Genomic DNA, 18,278 nt, shown 5'->3' on the forward strand with positions numbered 1-18,278 from the left:
CAAATCTAATCAATGAATATAAAATACTAATCCGAGGATTAAAATCTTACCTGAAAATTTGATCTTTAAACCCTAAACCTCCAAATCTTCACCCCTATGCTTTCTAATCTCTGTGCAAAAGGGTTTTCTGAATAGAGAAGATAGGGAAAATCTAATTTGCACCTAAGGCTTTTAAAAGTGAAAAGACTTTTCTACCCTTATTAATTTAATTTAATTAATTAATTTTTAAATTATGATTTTACTCCTAAATTGGGTTTGGGGTATTACATCATCATGAGGACGTATAGGTCACTATACCATGAAAGCCAACTCATTACCACTAATCATTATGAGCACAACACTACTATAGTATGATCCTCTATCTTAAAAACTGATGTGTCATTGTCCTCCATGTGTTATCTTATGAGGAACATAAAAAGATCCTTTACAACCAAAATCACATGCCTGTACAAACAGTTAATCTTAATACATTTCAAACTTCAACCACCAATTTCTATCAAAAGAGCCTTATAAAGAATTGAAACTATCTTAGCATGACGACTTTACCAACTGTAATTTCCTCTCCGATGTTTCCTCCTCCATTTTAAGGAAATCATGTGGAATCTTCTCAACCATGAAAACGATGGGAAACTGGAAATGCTACTTTTTATAAGCTTCATGTTCTTTAATTCCCTTAAGGATTACTAAATATCTTCTCCAAGAGGATAGCCTTATAAGAAACTTCTCTACTACATCCTCAAGAAAGGTGTTTTATGAAGTGATCAAGGTTTTAGAACTTTAGGTTAGATTAGTTCACTTGATATGCATATGTAACATATCCTTTAAGTAAAACATATTGCGTCTCGAGGTCTTCGAATGAAAATAACACACGCAAAAGGACGATGAAAAGGAAATAATCAAGTACACCAAATGTTGTCTAAATAGTTTCAGTGGACCTTATTCATCACCTAAACAGCTATTCTGCATTCACTAATTTCAAGAAACATGCAACCCTTCCCCTTGAATTGCCATCCAGCTTCAACCCCCTACAATCAGATTTTAGCGTTCAGTATTCGAATGGAGCTGAATGAAACAAGAATTTTAGGACTTCTCATACAACTAAAAGCATCTATGTATACTTTTCTTACATTAATGCATGCAAATCATTGTGGCATTAATTAGAAAACAATTAAGAAAACCAGTCAACACCCATGGACTAACAAAACAAATCAAAATAAATTAGTGCTCTTATGGATACAGTAGTTCCTATTTTTTATTTTTAAAATAAAAAAATATTGATAACTTTTATATAAAATTCCAAAACTTTTAGAAGTTTAATGGTTTAAAAAATTAAGGTATCAAAAAATATTTATGACCTCAAATTTAAAAATGTTTTGAAGTGACTCTTAAAAACATGAGGTAAAGTTATATTTTAGCACAAGAAGTTTTATTTTTATATAGAAGTTTCTAATTTACAATTGAAAAATAAGAAATGTATCAAAACGAGATACCTAGTTTTTTTATTTTAAATTTTATTAGGTTAATTTAATAAATAAAAAAATCAAATATTTTAATTTTCTTTATAAGTTGCTAACTTATATAAATTGAGCTCATAATAGACATATATTACGTAATTTTTAGAATACTACATGGTATTTTCATCTATGGAAAAGAAAAAAACGAAAGGTTCAAACTACAAGATTGTACCTGTAGATTTTTTTTAAAAAATAAAATAAAATTACAAACATTTTTTAATGGTTGAAAATGAAGTAACAAATAACATTACTAAAAACACCTTCTAGGACCAACAAAATAAATAAATAAACGATTATATGTAATATATGTATTTAATGCAGTTATAGGTCTTAGATTATAACTTATAGCATGATAGGTTGGAAGTGTCCCAAATTCCTATTGGAATATTTTTTTATGAATATTATATAGAATATTTCCCAAGTTTATATGTGATTATAATTAGATTTCTTATATAATAAGGAAAACTAGTAAAAATATATCTATAAACATTCCAAGTCATGAGGGGAAAAAATTATGAAAGAGACACGAGCTTGTGAAGACAAACCATGGTAGATAGAAATGTGAGAAAGCGCAAAGGACACCTAGTAGAGTAAGAGGGTTTTCAGTTCAAGATGTAGATATCAGAAATAGTGGGAAACACCCAATGGAGCAAAAGAATTCATGATTCATGATCAAGATACAAATAATGGGAAATATGAGATATGTTGGGACCTAATAGTTGTACTTGTTTCTATCCTATGTAATATTTTCTATAATATAGTGGAATTTTATCTCTCATTTATGGATATAGGTATGATTAGTCGAACTACATTAAAATATCATGTACCCTTATATATAGATTATTTTATTTTCATGCTCTTTCATTAATATGTTGCAACTGACCCAACATTGTAGTGCACATTATATTTGGCACTACATATGTAATGTGTTTTAGAACAATGTAGCATATGTCAATCAATTCATCTTATTTCAATGTAGTTTGTCCATACAAAATAGTAATAATAATAATAAAATAGTATTAAATAATAAAAGGGTGTAAAGGAAAGCTTTGTTGAGTAAAAGAAATTTAAGATTTTGAATTTTTACTCATCAAATGGTTTGTTTGAATTCAAAATTAAAATTTGGTGTGATATCAACACTTTTGTTTAGTTTATCAATCCACTATGTCCATAGGGTTGTTATTAAAGAGACGAGGGAATCCTTGGGAACAAGAATTGTAATAAAATCCAAGCAGCACGCATTAATGATAAAACTTGGAAGCTTTATATGCCAGAGTAAAAGCAAACTGTATTTTCAGTATCTTCGTTGAAAATGCTGGTGTGCGGCAACGCACAAATATGTCAGTGTCTATTAACATTATGGGGAAAAGAAAAGAAATGAGGGAATTTCCAACATAAATAAAAGATGATGTGCTTCAAATTTTATTAATCACTGTTCACTACTTCACTTAGGAATCTTGATTTGTGATTGAGAACTCCAAAATTATCAAGCATTTCCGTATGCAACACAAAATTTTTATTTATTTTGACTCTTTTTATTTTTATTTTTTTTTTGGATAGTCAAAATATTTATAAAATTCACGTTTAAATAAATTACCTTTTTGAGTGTGGCTAGGATTAGGAAACTTATTGTTTAAGGTTAAATGTGTGTATAATTAGTCACACCATATATCCACAACCTCAAAAGAAAGAAAAAAAAAAAAGAACTATGTCCACAAGAGTCCTCCTAGGTTTGTAGAAATGAACCTCCTGTTGTTGTTTCCCTAACCTACGGCTGCACCAACTTTATTACCAGGTCCAAAAATCATGTATAATCTCTACACATGAATATACTAATTGACTCCGAGTATAGGTGTTCTTTATTTAGGGCTTTTGTTCAGCCCTCCTAAATGTGTGTATTTAATTGTAGTGATCATTGACCAAGGTAGAGATTATGGCCATCATATTACTGACCATTCACAGCGTTCTGCTAAACTTGATTGTTCTATGGTATCCTTCCCTACAGAATTTCCTACAGCAAACATAATAATAATCATTTTGAACCCAAAAAAACGCAACAGACAAATCAATATATCTTGCATGAATTATATTTCTGGTTTTAATTGTTGAACACCACTAATGATACGTATATGCTGCCAAGTTCTTTTTAGAATTTCATCCTCCAGATTTTAAGAAACCCAAATCTAAAAGGGAGAAAAATATTCACTGCTCATCTTTCAACTATTATATGGATATTGAATTTCTTAGCACTTACTATTTTCTGCTAAATTTGATGATTCTCCTGGCTCCATTCTCTTGTAATCTGCATGTAAAAATAGTAGGAATCCTTCACTTGCTGTCCAAGTTCATATCTAAAAGAGAAAAGATCAGTTATCATCTATGAACTATTATTATAGTATGGTTGGGCATGCAGTTACATTGTAATGGTGAACTTGATGGTTCTCTTGATGGTTCTCCGGGGCTCTCTTCCATTTTAGAATTTGCTCCTGCAAATATTGTGAATCTTCATTTTCTTTCAAAATGATTGATTTATATGCTATAGCAAAAAAATCAATTTATCATCTATGAATTATCAATATTATATTGTTGATCAGAACAAGTCTATGTTCTGCTAAATGGAACATAGGGAAAACATTATAAATCTTCTCTTTCCATCCAAAGACAAGTCAAAAGAAAATTGATTGTTCTGCTGGCTCCTTCCCCTTACAAGTTCTTCTGTAAACATTATGAATATTCACTTTCTAGGAAAACCCATATCTCAAACAAAAAAGAGATCAATCTATCGACTATAGTTATTTGTATTGTAGGGCACTGACTATGCTTGGGTAAATTTGATGATTCTACTGTTAGGCACTCGCTATGTTCTGCTCAATTTGATGGTTCTACTGGTTCCTTTCTGTTAGAAGTTCCTCCTACAAACATTACAAGTTTTCACTTTCAATCTAAACTAAGATATGTCTAAAATAAAAAATATTAATGATCATCTATGAACTATAGTCGATCTCTGTATTGCTAAGTTTGTAACTAATTTTAATTATATTTTATTTTTTTTAGTATTTTCTTCTTAACTTCTTTTTTCTTTGCTTAGTACTTTCTAAGAACCAAACATAACATACATGTTAATTACAACATAAATCACATTCCTAGTGAGATCATGTCACTAGTGCCCTCCTCAATCACCAATGTAGAGCTAGCGCACGGTGTTTAGTGATCTCACATTTTCAAATTTTTGATGTCTTGCAACTCAAAGGAACATCCTAGGATCACCCGAAGCACAAGCATGGAGTGGAAGAGGGCAAATGCTTAAAACAGAGGAAGGATGAGGTGAAAATGAGTCATCCAAGGACCCTAAAGCCATCCCTCAGCCACTGCCACCTTTGGATGGTAATAAGATGGCATGTCCCATGAGGCCAAAACCTGCCACCCAACCTAGCTATGAAATCATTTCTTGCTCAATCCTATTTTTGTTTTTGGCACTTCCCTTTTAGCTCTTAGATTTTTGGTGGTTCCTTAGGTTGCCTCTATGTGTCACCAAGCAAGGACAACAGATACCCTATTTTGCAGCTGGAGATGGAGGACTTCTTTAGGGAGGCCTCTTTGGTCTTTTCTAGAGTTCAGATTTCTTCATGTTTTTTATTGGAATAGGGTAGATCTCATTTTCATTCATTTTGATATAATCTTACTTGAGATGTTTTTGTCTATGTTCAACTCCATTTGTAAGTCTATTTTTACATTTATTCATGTATTTTGGTTATTAGTCTCAATTTGTGGAGAAACTTATGCTTGACTTTTTTTTATATATATATACTTTTCATAAATTAGAGAGATGGCTCTTTGATTGGTGAGCACCCATGGTTATTTTACCAAACTATTGTTCATTTAATGCATGAAATTTGCATTTTCATCTTGCGTATTTTAATTATCTCTTAAATTTCAATCTATTTCTGCATTATAATATGCTTGTGAGACCCTTCTAATGCTTGGATTTTATATGCCTTAACGTGTATTTGCCTCTCTTGCACCCTAATTTTAAATTATAAAAGGCTTGCATTGTAATTTGGGTATTTGGTCACCATTTTCTATCAAAATTGATGGTTCAAGCATCTCCTTGTCAACAATTCTTCCTACAATGATTATGAAACTTCATTTTTTGTGCAAACCAATGTCAAAAAGTAAAATTATGCCATTAAGCACTCACCATGTTCTGTTAAATTCAAAGGTTCTAGCATCTCGTCAAATGTTATTTCTGCAAAGATAATGGAACTTCACTTTTTATTCAAACCAATATCTAAAGTAAAATTATGTCATTGAGTAGTCACCATGTTCTGTCAAATCTAAAGGTTCTAGTGTCACCTTATAAAAAGTTATTTCTACAAAGATTATGGAACTTCACATTTTATCTAAACCGATGTCTATAAAAGTAAACATATCGTTATATAGTCACTATGTTATACCAAATTTGAGGTTCTAACTTCTGTTGGTCAAAAGTTCTTTCTATGAAGATTATGGAACTTTACTTTTTTGTTCAAACCTGTTTAAAAGTAAAATTATGCCATTAAGTACTCACCATGTTTCACGAAATCTGATGGTTCTAATGTTTCCCTCTCAAAAGTTCTTTCTATAAAGATTATGGAACTTCACTTTCTTTCCAAACCAGTATCTATAAAAGTTAAATTATATCATTGAGTATGCACCATATTCTCCGAAATTTAATGGTTCTAGCTTCTCCTCATCAAAAGTTCTTCCTACAATGATTATGGAACTTTTACTTTGTGTCCAGACCAATGTCTAAAAGTATAATTATGTTTTTGAGTACTCACCATGTACTACTAAATCTGATGGCTTTGGTGTCTCTTTGTCAAAAGTTCTTTCTACAAAGATTATGGAACTTCACCTTTTGTCCTCACCATATTTTGCTAAATCTAATGGTTATAGCATCTCTTGATTAAAATTTCTTCCTAAAAAAATTGCAGAACTTCACTTTCTATCTAAATCAATGTCTAAACGTAAAACTATATCATTGAGTACTCGCCCTATTGTGCGAAATCTAATGATTTTAACGTCACCTTGCCTAACGTTCTTTTTGTAAAGATTATGGAACTTCACTTTTTGTCCAAACGGATATATATAAAAGTAAACTTATATCATTGAGTACTCACCATGTTTAGCCAAATGTGATGGTTCTAGCTTCTCTTTGTCAAAAGTTATTTCTACAAAGATTATGGAACTTTACTTTTTATCTAAACCCATGTCTAAAAGTAAAATTATGCCATTGAGTACTCACCATATTTCGCCAAATCAGATGGTTTTAACGTTTCCCTCTCAAAAGTTCTTTTTGTAAAGATTCCAAAACTTCATTTTCTATCTAAACCAATTTCTATAAAACTAAAATTATATCATTGAGTACTCACCATGTTCTCCCAAATTTGATGGTTCTTTCTTCTCCTCGTCAAAAGTTCCTTCTAGAATGATTGTGGAACTTTACGTTTTATCCAAACTAACGTTTAAAAGTGCAATTATGTTGTTAAGCACTCACCATGTTCTACCAAATCTGATGGTGCTAGCGTCTCCTTGTAAAAATTTCTTTCTACGAAGATAATGAAACTTCACTTTTTGTCCAAAGCAATGTCTATAAAAGTAAGATTATGTCATTGAGTACTCACCATGTTTTGCTAAATCTGATGGTTCTAGCATCTCTGGGTCAAACGTTCTTTCTGCAAAAATTATGGAAATTCACTTTCTATCGAAATCAATGTCTAAAAGTGAAACTATGTCATAGGGTACCTACCAAGTTGTGCGTACTCAACATGTTCTGCCAAATCTGATGGTTCTAGCATCTCCTTGGAAAAAGTTATTTCTACAAAGATTATGGAACTTCACTTTTTGTCCAAACCAATATATATAAAAGAAAACTTATATCATTGAGTACTCACCATGTTTAGCAAAATTTGATAGAACTTTACTATTTTTCTAAACCAATGTCTAAAAGTTAAATTATGCCATTGAGTGCTCACCATATTTTGCCAAATCGGATGGTTCTAATGTTTCCCTCTTAAAAGTTCTTTCTATAAAGATTATGAAACTTCACTTTCTATCCACACCAATTTCTATAAAAGTAAAATTATATTGTTGAGTACTCACCATGTTCTCCCAAATTTGATGGTTCTTGCTTCTCCTCGTCAAAAGTTCTTCCTGCAATGATTATGGAACTTTACCTTTTGTCCAAACTAACGTTTAAAACTACGCTTATGTTGTTGATTACTCACCATGTTCTACCAAATCTGATGGTGCTAGCGTCTCCTTGTAAAAATTTCTTTCTACGAAGATAATGAAACTTCACTTTTTGTCCAAAGCAATGTCTATAAAAGTAAGATTATGTCATTGAGTACTCACCATGTTTTGCTAAATCTGATGGTTCTAGCATCTCTTGGTCAAACGTTCTTTCTGCAAGAATGATGGAAATTCACTTTCTGTCGAAATCAATGTCTAAAAGTAAAATTATGTCATGGAGTACCTACCAAGTTGTGCGTACTCAACATGTTCTGCCAAATCTGATGGTTCTAGCATCTCCTTGGAAAAAGTTATTTCTACAAGGATTATGGAACTTCACTTTTTTTCCAAACCAATATATATAAAAGAAAACTTATATCATTGAGTACTCACCATGTTTAGCAAAATTTGATAGAACTTTACTATTTGTCTAAACCAATGTCTAAAAGTTAAATTATGCCATTGAGTGCTCACCATATTTTGCCAAATCGGATGGTTCTAATGTTTCCCTCTTAAAAGTTCTTTCTATAAAGATTATGAAACTTCACTTTCTATCTACACCAATTTCTATAAAAGTAAAATTATATTGTTGAGTACTCACCATGTTCTCCCAAATTTGATGGTTCTTGCTTCTCCTCGTCAAAAGTTCTTCCTGCAATGATTATGGAACTTTACCTTTTGTCCAAACTAACGTTTAAAACTACGATTATGTTGTTGATTACTCACCATGTTCTACCAAATCTGATGGTGCTAGCGTCTCCTTGTAAAAATTTCTTTCTACGAAGATAATGAAACTTCACTTTTTGTCCAAAGCAATGTCTATAAAAGTAAGATTATGTCATTGAGTACTCACCATGTTTTGCTACATCTGATGGTTCTAGCATCTCTTGGTCAAACGTTCTTTCTGCAAGAATGATGGAAATTCACTTTCTGTCGAAATCAATGTCTAAAAGTAAAATTATGTCATGGAGTACCTACCAAGTTGTGCGTACTCAACATGTTCTGCCAAATCTGATGGTTCTAGCATCTCCTTGGAAAAAGTTATTTCTACAAGGATTATGGAACTTCACTTTTTGTCCAAACCAATATATATAAAAGAAAACTTATATCATTGAGTACTCACCATGTTTAGCAAAATTTTATAGAACTTTACTATTTGTCTAAACCAATGTCTAAAAGTTAAATTATGCCATTGAGTGCTCACCATATTTTGCCAAATTGGATGGTTCTAATGTTTCCCTCTTAAAAGTTCTTTCTATAAAGATTATGAAACTTCACTTTCTATCCACACCAATTTTTATAAAAGTAAAATTATATTGTTAAGCACTCACCATGTTCTCCCAAATTTGATGGTTCTTGCTTCTCCTCGTCAAAAGTTCTTCCTGCAATGATTATGGAACTTTACTTTTTGTCCAAACTAACGTTTAAAACTAGGATTATGTTGTTGATTACTCACCATGTTCTGCCAAATCTAATGGTTCTAGCGTCTCCTTGTCAAAAAAAATTTCTATAAAGATTATGACACTTCACTTTTTGTCCAAACCAATGTCAATAAAAGTAAAATTATGTTGTTAAGTACTCACCATGTTTTGCTGAATCTGATCGTTCTGGCACCTCTATGTCAAAAAGTAAAATTATGTCTTGGAGTACCTACCAAGTTGTGCGTACTCACCGTGTTCTACCAAATTTGATGGTTCTAGCGTCTTTTTAGCAAAAGTTCTTTCTACAAAGATTATGGAACTTCACTTTTTGTCCAAACGGATATATATAAAAGTAAACTTATATCATTGAGTACTCACCATGTTTCTAGCTTCTCTTCGTCAAAAGTTATTTCTACAAAGATTATGGAACTTTACTTTTTATTTAAACCCACGTCTAAAAGTAAATTATGTCATTGAGTAGTTACCATGTTCTACCAAATTAGATGTTACTAGCATTCCCTTGTCAGAAGTTCTTTTTACAAAGATTACTAAACTTCACTTTCTTTTTTGGAAAATGTCTCAAATTCCTAATTAGTTTGGATTCCTTTTTTGAAAAGAATATTGTATCGAATATTACCTATGTTCTTATGTCATTTTAATATTAAAATTCCTTATAAAATAGGAAAAGTTGTTAGGAATATCTCTATAAATATTCTAGGTCATTAGGTAAAAAGTTTATGCGATTGAGATGGACCTGTAGAGACTGTACGAGGTGGATAGAAATGTGAGGAAGAATAAGAGAATAAGTGACACCCAATGAAGCGAGGAGCTCATGGTTCAAGGTGTAGTTACAAGGAGTAGGGAAACATAGGATGTTCCCAAAACTTTGTAGTTGTATCTTATTTTTGTCCATTGTAATATTCTTGATGGTATATTTGAATGATTCTCTCTCATCCGTGGAATTGCCATGTTTGGTTGAATCATATTAAAACCTATTATACCTTTGTGTAAATTGTTTTATCTTTATGTTCTTGAACTAACATTGTTGTCATTAAAGCTTCCATTGGTACAATAAACTAGTATCAAAGTCTTAGTTGAAGATTTATGGAAGAATAAAGGAGAACAAAGCACACAAGATGGTGACATAAAAGAATTTTAGTTAAAGGTGAAGTTGATTGTTCTCTCATCGAGATGTGATACAAAAAATGTGTCATGAAGAGATGAAGATTGACTTAATGGAATTTGATCTAAGGTGGAGATTATTGAAAAGTGTCTCAAATTCCTAATTAGTATAGAATTATTTTCTATATTCATATATCATTTTTATATTAGATTTCCTTATTCTATAAGGAAAGTTGTTATGAATATTTCTATAAATATCCTAAGTCATTAGGAGAAAAGGTTGTGAGATCGAGATGAACTTATAAAGACTATACGAGGTGGATAGAGATGTGAGGGGAGACACTCAGAGGAGTGAGGGCCTCATGCTTAAGCGTGTACATACAAAGAGTGGGGAAACATGGGAGATTTTGGGAACGTAATAGTTATATTTGGTTTCCATCCTATATAATATTATCTATGGTATAATGGAATGATCCTCTCTCATCCTTGGATATAGACATGTTTGGTTCAACCATGTTCAAACCTTATATACCTTTGTATGAATTGTTTTATCTTTGTGCTTTTGAACTATTCCACACAACATTCTTTCAAAACCAATATCTAAAAGTAAAATTATGTCATTAAGTACTCACCTTGTTCTGCCAAATTTGATTGTTCCAGTGTCTCCTTATCAAAAGTTCTTGTAAAGATTATGGAACTTGATTTTATGTCAAACAAATATCTAAAAGTAAAATTATGTTGTAGAGTACTCACCATGTTCTTCCAAATTTGATGGTTCTGCCATCTCATTGTCAAAAGTTCTTTCTGCAAAGACTATGGAATTTCACTTTCTATCCATGCCAAGTTCTAAAAGTAAACTATCTTGTTAAGTACTCACCATGTTCTAGCAAATTTGATGGTTCTAGCCTCTCCTTTTCAAAATTTCTTTCTGCCAAATTATGGAACTTCATTTTCTATTGAAACCAATGTCTAAAAGTAAAATTATATTGTTGAGTACTTACCGTGTTTTACCAGATTTGGTAGTTCTATTGTCCCCTTATCAAAAGTTTGTCCTGCAAAGATGATGGAACTTCACTTTCTACCCAAATCAATGTCTATAAGGAAAAGGATCCATAATCATCTATCCTATAGTTACTATATTGCTGACTCACTGCGTTCTCCTAAACTTGATGGTTCGGGGGGTCCTTTTCTTTTAACATTTGGTCCTGCAAATATTGTCAAATCTTCATTTCCCATCCAAATGTATAGTTGAAAGAGCAAAGATTAATGAACATCTATGAACTATTGTTATTGTATGGTTGAGCACTCACTATGTTCTGCTGAATTTGATGCCTCCGCTGGATGCTTCCCTTCAATCTTTCCTCCTGAAACATTGTGAATCTTCAGTTTCTATCCAAATGCGTATCTTAAAGAAAAATGACCAATGATCATGTATGTAGCCATTGGGTTGTTGAACACCATATGTTTTTATTTACTTGATAGTTCTACAGGCACCTTACCTTTTGAAATTCTTCCTGCAAAGAAAACTACATCCACTAATTTCAATCTAAATACATCTACTCATCCAAATATATATGCACAGCACATGAAAAATAAAATGATAATAATAATAATAATTATTATTATTATTATTATAATAAACATAAAAAAAAAATGGGGGAAAAAAACCCAGAAATGGTCATTTTAACTTTCTTGTTGCATTTAAACCATGTAAAATCAGTTGTTGTCTGATTTTCCGGAAGGCTTGTAGTTGACCTGAACAATGGAAATGATAGAACAGAGAAAAAAATCTAATCTCCTTCGGAGGGATGCTTCCCTCTTGGAATGGCACCAATCAAGTAGAATTATTTTTTCTTTTAGTTGTTGACCATATATTAACTTTTAGAGGGTTCTTCGTTTTATATTGAAGATCCTCTAAACTGGACCTGAAAAGCAAGGATTGAAGAGAAGGCTTCTAACTTTTTTTTTTTTTTTTTTTGAAAAAGAAACTCTTTTTAAGCTTCATGCTGATGAAATAAGGGCTAGAAGTTTATCTCTAGACAAGAAAAGTCACCTTAAAAGAAAGGGAATGAAATTGATCTGTAACTTATGAGTTACAAGGCATGCAGAAGATTAGTAAAAAATTGAAATTATGGTTATATATAAATTAAGGGGACAATTTTCAGCCAAATTTCCGATGCTGGAACCTATTTTAGATTAGACACTTGACAATTGGCATTAAGATTTTCAGTTTTAATAGTAATGGAGACACTAACCTTTCCGTGGCATAAGATGATGATACCAACGAGTTGAAGATGCTTTGGGGTGACCTTGCACTTGATTTGACAAATCAAGGGACGGTGATACTTGGGTGGAATCAATCTCTATGTGAGGGATGCGCATGATCTTTGGCCAATCTAAACCTCCGTCTGGTCTAAATTGCTCTCTTAGTGTGGGACATCCTTCAATTACCAAATGTTGAAGGGAAGTAGAAACACCATCCTCTGGTAATGAATGAACATTGGGGCAATGCTTGATGTGAAGACCCTTGAGGGAGGTGAGGCTCTTCAGCACGTCATTGGGACCAAGGGACTCAAGATTTGTGCAGTAACTAAGAGTCAAACATTCTAGTGTCGTGGGGAGTCCTTCACGAGGCAATTTCACAAGTTTGGGGCAGCCTTGGATGGACAAGAGTTTGAGAGAGGTCAAATCTTGGAATGGTGATGCTTCTTGGGATAAAGCTACCAGATCTTTGCAATGACGGATGTGCAAAGCCTTGAGACCAGGAAGATGAGGCCACTTGGGGAAACAGGTTGCCTTTGAGATGTTTGAAATGACCAAAGAGTTTAGAGAAGTGCTCCTTGGTATTGCCCCCACTACCAGTGTTTCATCCTCGCATTCATCCAGGATCAAGTGCTCAAGTTGTTGGGAGTAATCTCGGGCTGAGAGGGCTTCCAGTAAATTACACCCACCAATCTCCACCTTCTTTGGGGTACATATTTGTGGTAATGCCTTCAGCTTTGGGCAACCATTAATCTTCAATTCCAAAAGACTAGAGAAGGAATGATCCACTTCATTCAAATCTTCCAGAACAAGATTGTCATCTAGTACTAGAACTTTCAGAAGTGGGGTCACAGCAAGGGTCTTGAGAGAGTCGCAATCTTTGATCTTCAGATCTTCTAAATTAGGAAAGTGAGATGGCAACTTCATCAGCTTGCGGCAGTAACTGATCTTTAAAAAAACTAGGGAAGGGTACTCCCCCAATTCCTGTAATTCTTCCAACTCCTGCATTCCTTTAATGTTGATTTTTTCAAGGTGGGGTAGCCCACCCAGTGAGAGGACTCTGCATCTTGTGCAAAATTTTAAGGAAACAGTAACCAGATTTTGGAGCTGCCCCTCTGTCATCCAAAGTGGAAATACGGTACCCCTGAAGTTAAAAATTTGGAGCTCTTTAAGGTCTGAGTGAGGCCGTAAGTCTTCAAGCACCCTCAATTGTGCGGCTTCATCTTGTAGAGCATCATCCCCAGAGCTCCATTCCAACACCAGTTTGCGAAGGCTTTCTTTCTTGTTCAATTTTGCTTCCCCTGCATTCACTGCATTCTCAAGTTTTGAAATATACAACATTCCTGTTAGGTATGACATGCCCTCCAGCTCTTCAATTCCATACCCGACCTTACGCCGAATTGGAAACTTATATAAGGTATGCAAACTGGTTAAGCTCCCAATTCTTGGTGGCAACTTGGTGGTCTTGCACCAGAACTCTTCATCTAGCTCAAGATGTCGCAGGTTTATTAGCTTGGCCAAGTTTTGGGGCAATTGGGAGAATTGTGGACACTCCAACAGTTTTAGGGTTTGCAGATAGAAGAGTTTGCAAATAGAGTCAGGGAGCCTTTTGATTTCAGTTTTGGAGAGATTGAGGTAGCGTAACAGTTTCAACTCTTTAACTGATTTTGGTAGTTCGAGGATTGTGCTTGAGCTCAGATCCAACACCCGCATGTATTTCAGACTCTTGAACATTTTGTCAAGGGCTTGTCCAAACTCTTTCTTCAAATGATAGTTGGGAAACAAGAGTGTGCGCACCTTTTTACATTTATCAATAATCTCCAAAACAGCTTCTTCCACATCGAAAACAACTTCTTCTACATCTCTGCAGCCCAATGATATATGACGAATTTTTGCAGAGAAATTGTGTTTCTTGCTATCTTCCACTGGGCAACAATAGGGGCTAGAGATGTATCGCGCCAACTCATGGTACAGGTCATGCATCATGTAATTGTAATCTTGGCTCTTATTGTGAGGACTTATCCTGTGAAAGAAGGACCTCATTAACAAATCATCGAAATGTTCACTTGCAGTCTCCTCCATTGTTTCTTGTCCTTGGGGTTGGATTAAACTTTCCGCCATCCAAAATTGGGCCAACTCCTTCTGGTTGAATGAATGCCCCTTAGGTAATAAGGAACAGTAGGAAAAGAGCGGCTTTAAATAGGAAGGCAGATGATTATAACTCACTTTCAGCATAGGCAAAATGTTAGGCTTCTCAGACCTGCACACCTTCTCGGCTTCACATACGTCAAGTTGCGAGATTTTTCGCCATTTTCTTGCATCAAGATTGTTCTGCAAAAGGCCTCCCATTGCCTTGACTGCCAAAGGCAAACCCTTGCACTTGCCCACGATTTCCCTTCCGAAACTTTCAAGTTCCGGGGGACAATTGCCTTGTGTAAATGCACTTTGTTGGAACAAAGCCCACGATCCGGAGTCGTTCAAAGGGTCCAGGGTGTAAACATTTTGAACTCCCATTCCCATAGCACTGCAAACATCACTTCTTTGGCTGGTAACCAAAACACTGCTTTCTATCTCTCCCATTTTTAGGAGATAGAGAAGCTTGTTCCAGTCTCCATTGTTAAACGTCCGGACACCATCTAGAACAAGTAAGACCCTTTTTTTTTCGCCCACAAACTTTAGAAATTCCTCATACAACTGGTTCTGGGATGAACTGGTGTAATTGATCTTCTGAGAATCAGACACCATCATCTCTCTCAGAATCCTAGAATGGTCAAAATCGTGGTTGACACAGACCCACATCGTACGGTCAAAATGTTCCCTTACTCTATCGTCATTGTAGACGATTTGGGCAAGAGTTGTTTTTCCCACGCCTGTCATTCCAACGATGCGACTGACTGTTACGCAACCGTCTCTGCGGTATGCTGTGCTAAACAACATCTTTATTATTTCCTCTTTAGCGTTGTCTCTACCAAAAATGGTAGCAATATCCACATGAGAAGCAGTAGAAGAGAGCCCGGGACTGCAGGCACCCTCGTTAACAACGAGAGTTTGGATGAATTGAGCTCTTTTCCTGAGCTGATGAAACCTATCTTTCATTTTCTTAATCTTACACCAAGTGCGTATAGAACAGAAAGGATTACCTCCCCTCAAATATTCTGGGATTTCCGTAGTGTCCCTTAAGTCTTGTAGATCACAAAAGGCATCTTGAAAATCTAGCAACCAGTTTTGCGTCGCTCGAATCTGCTCTTCATTTGCGCGAGTAACGATTTCTTGGATTATGCTTGCTGTTCTCGAAAGATCATCAAAGTCGAGCCCAAATGCAAGGATCCATGGCATCCCCTTGGCAACCAAAGCGGATATTGCGAGTATGGAAGCAGTAAGACTCAGAGTTGGATCCGCAAGCACCATTATGCCTAAACCAACGCACAAGCAAATTCTCCAATGTTACAGAGAAGGAGAGGAGGGTAGAAAACAGAGCAAGAGGAATGCAAGAGGACTATGGTTTTCCATTTAGTTCATGCTGACAGACAACGATATGATAGCTTTGTTTTGCATGCCAAATAATATTCAAAACAGTGGCCCTTCTACTATAACCATCCAAATTATGGACTGATCAAGCCAGTAGTTGAATCACAGTCAAATCCACGATTGAATTAACATCATATTATAAATATAAATTTTATTTAAAAAAAACTTAATATATTTCGTTTTTATCTTTAAACCTAACACATTAAATCAAGAATATGGATCTAATTTATTAGTAAACTATAAATTAAAGCTTTGGGATTTAATTTATATTTTATCATTTTATAATCTTAACTATTATTGTTTTTTTTTAAATCTTAAAAATTTTATTTTGTAAATAATTATTATTTTATTTATAGTATTTATAAATGAAGCTGCAGAGGGGAGGAGAGAAAAGAATAAGAATAACACAACAACATAGATTTAAAACATCAAAAGACATTTGAACTAACCTTCAATCTTTTACAAGACGAAGTTAGAAAAGAAGAAAGAAAAATACATGAAAAATTGTAACTTATTTAGAAAAATATATTATCTTTTTGGACAGCTCCTCATTAATTATTAATGTCATCCAATCAAATTTAAATCTAGATTATTTTAGAAAATTTTTGGGAACATGTTTATTAATATTTTGAAAGAAACCTATAAAAATAGATAATTTATTAATTTTAAACTGATTAATACAAATTAAATTGATTGGGTTACTCAGTGTTCAACTGATTTCAAATAGTCAAGAGACCCGTTTGACAGATTTGATTGTAAAGTTAAATAAAGAGACAAAGGAAATCACGAGGGAAAGATTCCTCAATGGTTTGTCGCTTCTCATCGGCCACCACCTCGAATGCCTATATCACCGGACTTGGTGGAACAACTCTTCCACATTCTATAGTTTGTTATCATGGAAAGTTTCTTTTCTTAAAATATAAAGTTTAACATATCAAAAATTATAAATTTTTTATATTTTATTTACAAGTTTACATTTCTATTACATTGAATTATTACCCAAAAGATCATTAAAAAAACATCATTAAGAATATTATTATGTTGAATTTTTGTATTTTTAATAATTTTTTCAAAGAAAATTAAATATAAAATAATTAAAATTGATATATTTAGTAAAATTTTATGTGAGGATAAAATTTTATGAAAATTATACATATATATATATATATATACAAAAGTAGGTGGTGTTTGAATGTCTGGTGGAGATTTTCATATTTTCATTGAAGATCGATTTAGTACAAACAGGTGTAAGAGAAGTCAGGGAATGATATAATAAAATAATGAAAATGATAATATTTAGTTTTAAGTTAATAAATGAAATTAGTTTAATCTTAAAAACAAACTTGGTCAAAATTTTTAATTAATGTTGGTAGATAGAAATATTAATATTAACACAAAATATTATTAAGATTGTCAATTATAAAACTTTAGAGAAATAGTCAATTAGATGAGGAGTAGATTCTTTAGGATTAATTTTCGTCAAGATTTTGAGTGCTTCTTCGAGGTAAGGGAAATTAGTACAGATCATATTTTATAAAAGTAAAAAAAAAAATTAAAAAGAAATATTTTTATATATTATTTTAAATGATATAAAATTTTTTTTTTGTTTCTCTACTTGGATTAAATACATTTTGCAAATAAATATGTTAGAACACATTTTCTTTTATTTGTAATAGAATGTTTAACTTTAACCCTAGTCTGTTTAACCCTAGTCAATGGGATATAATTGTTAACATTTTTTCCCCTAGTCAATGGAATATAATTGTTGACCTTTACATTCCTTTGTGAGATATTAAAAGGAACAAATTTGAAGTTAGCCACCCATTTATAAAGTCTCACCTAATTGGCCATTATTTATTATTTGATAACCAAATAAAAATGTTTTGAATGCATTTGATTTGGATTTGATACGTGATTGTTATTGCCATAGATATGAAAAATATTTGGTTGAAAAGTTTTGGATGCTTACTATGTTTGAACTCAAAAGCTTTTATTAAAATAATTGTACATTGTGTCTCTTATTTGTAATCATAATTAAAAAAGTTTGATCCATAAAACTGTATTAATATTCCTTATTGGGCTTTAAGCTCATTCCCTTTTGTTGACATTCTTTTTTCAAGTACTTTCAGTTCAGGCAAACAATGATGGTTAAGATGGAAAT

At 33.0% G+C, this 18,278-nt stretch overlaps 1 protein-coding gene across 4 annotated transcripts in view; it reads right to left on the reverse strand.

The window, feature by feature from the left end:
* The window catches only part of LOC100248851 (putative disease resistance protein RGA3), a 54,020-nt gene extending 37,909 nt beyond the window's left edge, over nt 1–16,111 (reverse strand). Inside the window, exons 1-22 of one of the 4 annotated variants that reach the window (XM_059743230.1) lie at nt 12,583–16,111; nt 11,638–11,691; nt 11,479–11,532; nt 11,329–11,379; nt 11,205–11,255; nt 11,081–11,131; nt 9,116–9,166; nt 8,763–8,831; nt 8,638–8,688; nt 8,511–8,561; nt 8,386–8,436; nt 8,033–8,101; nt 7,908–7,958; nt 7,781–7,831; nt 7,656–7,706; nt 7,303–7,371; nt 7,178–7,228; nt 7,051–7,101; nt 6,926–6,976; nt 3,932–4,000; nt 3,769–3,816; nt 768–1,025 (exon numbers count right to left, since the gene is read on the reverse strand). In XM_059743230.1, the coding sequence (XP_059599213.1) occupies nt 1,018–1,025; nt 3,769–3,816; nt 3,932–4,000; nt 6,926–6,976; nt 7,051–7,101; nt 7,178–7,228; nt 7,303–7,371; nt 7,656–7,706; nt 7,781–7,831; nt 7,908–7,958; nt 8,033–8,101; nt 8,386–8,436; nt 8,511–8,561; nt 8,638–8,688; nt 8,763–8,831; nt 9,116–9,166; nt 11,081–11,131; nt 11,205–11,255; nt 11,329–11,379; nt 11,479–11,532; nt 11,638–11,691; nt 12,583–15,997 (4,518 nt within the window). In that variant the 5' untranslated portion in view covers nt 15,998–16,111 and the 3' untranslated portion in view covers nt 768–1,017. Of the gene's footprint in view, nt 1–767; nt 1,026–3,768; nt 3,817–3,931; nt 4,001–6,925; nt 6,977–7,050; nt 7,102–7,177; nt 7,229–7,302; nt 7,372–7,655; nt 7,707–7,780; nt 7,832–7,907; nt 7,959–8,032; nt 8,102–8,385; nt 8,437–8,510; nt 8,562–8,637; nt 8,689–8,762; nt 8,832–9,115; nt 9,167–11,080; nt 11,132–11,204; nt 11,256–11,328; nt 11,380–11,478; nt 11,533–11,637; nt 11,692–12,582 lie in introns of those variants that run through there. The other 3 variants (XM_059743228.1, XM_059743231.1, XM_059743229.1) reach the window with 3 other exon arrangements.
* Between the last annotated feature and the right edge of the window lie 2,167 nt (nt 16,112–18,278).

The sequence above is a fragment of the Vitis vinifera genome, chromosome 15 (genome assembly GCF_030704535.1).
Source record: "Vitis vinifera cultivar Pinot Noir 40024 chromosome 15, ASM3070453v1".
Classification (NCBI taxonomy): domain Eukaryota; kingdom Viridiplantae; phylum Streptophyta; class Magnoliopsida; order Vitales; family Vitaceae; genus Vitis; species Vitis vinifera.